Source organism: Gekko japonicus, unplaced genomic scaffold (genome assembly GCF_001447785.1).
Source record: "Gekko japonicus isolate JY-2015 unplaced genomic scaffold, Gekko_japonicus_V1.1 scaffold43790, whole genome shotgun sequence".
In the NCBI taxonomy this organism is placed as follows: domain Eukaryota; kingdom Metazoa; phylum Chordata; class Lepidosauria; order Squamata; family Gekkonidae; genus Gekko; species Gekko japonicus.
Genome location: NW_015224858.1, coordinates 1 through 898, shown reverse-complemented (window position 1 = coordinate 898; position 898 = coordinate 1). Strand labels below are relative to the sequence as shown.

The 898-nt window shown below is 54.2% G+C and overlaps 1 protein-coding gene across 1 annotated transcript; it reads right to left on the bottom strand.

Moving 5' to 3' along the window:
* Positions 1-238: 238 nt before the first annotated feature.
* On the bottom strand, positions 239-727 carry LOC107125335 (protein Wnt-1; the record flags this gene model as incomplete). The annotated part of the gene is made up of 1 exon (XM_015428774.1): positions 239-727. A coding segment is annotated over one exon (489 nt), but the record flags the coding sequence as incomplete, so codon positions are not given.
* Between the last annotated feature and the right edge of the window lie 171 nt (positions 728-898).

Here is an 898-nt window from a genome sequence, read left to right as displayed (position 1 = left end):
ACACACACACACACATTCTTGCAGTCATGTCAACTGTGCTGAGTCTCCACACAGGCTATGGGCAGAGCCTGCAATTCCTCCTTTCTGGGTCATCATAGAGGGTGCTGCTCTCTTACCAAGAGACACAGGGAAGGCTGTGTGTGTGTCTTGCTGGTTGGGCTGGTTTTTGGATCCTGATATTTGAGGAGAAGTGTTTCCTGTCTCCAGAGGGGATGCTCTTTGCTTTTCCCTTCCTTGCTCACAAGCACTCATGCAAGATTTGCATGTTGGTGCAGTTCAAGCAGCTGACGTGGCAACACCAGTGGAACGTGCAGTTGCAGCGCTCTGTGACCTGTTGAGTCCGGGTCCGGTACCCCCGCCCGCAGCACAGCAGCTCACAGCCGTCCAGGGCCGGGGAGGAGCTGTTGCAGGAGCGGCCGGCTGTGCCAGCTGTGCCTGTCTTGCCACTGTAGGTGCAGAAGTTGGGTGATTTCTCAAAGTAGACCAAGTCATGGGGGGAAGGAGGTTTGTGGGCAGGGTTTTCAGGCTCCAGGTGGTGCACCTCCACACGGGAGGCTCGGTTGCTACCTTTGTTGCCATAGATGACACGCGAGGCACCATCAAAGCGGTCCTTGAGAAAGTCCCCCACAGTTCGGAAAGTGGGCAGCCGCATCCAGCAGGTCTTGACCGTGCAAGATCCCGACATCCCATGACACTTACATTCCTGACGCATTTCAGTGAAGACTGTCTGAAAGACACATAGAAAGACAGGCCTGTTAAGAGACCAGACTGGCCCCTCAGCACTGCAGTTCCTATGACTGCACAACTATCACAGTGTAGCCCAGTGGTTAAATTACTAAGTCCTCAGTGTGAATCATACCTCTTCCAGGAACCCACCAGGAGGTCTTGGACAACGCAC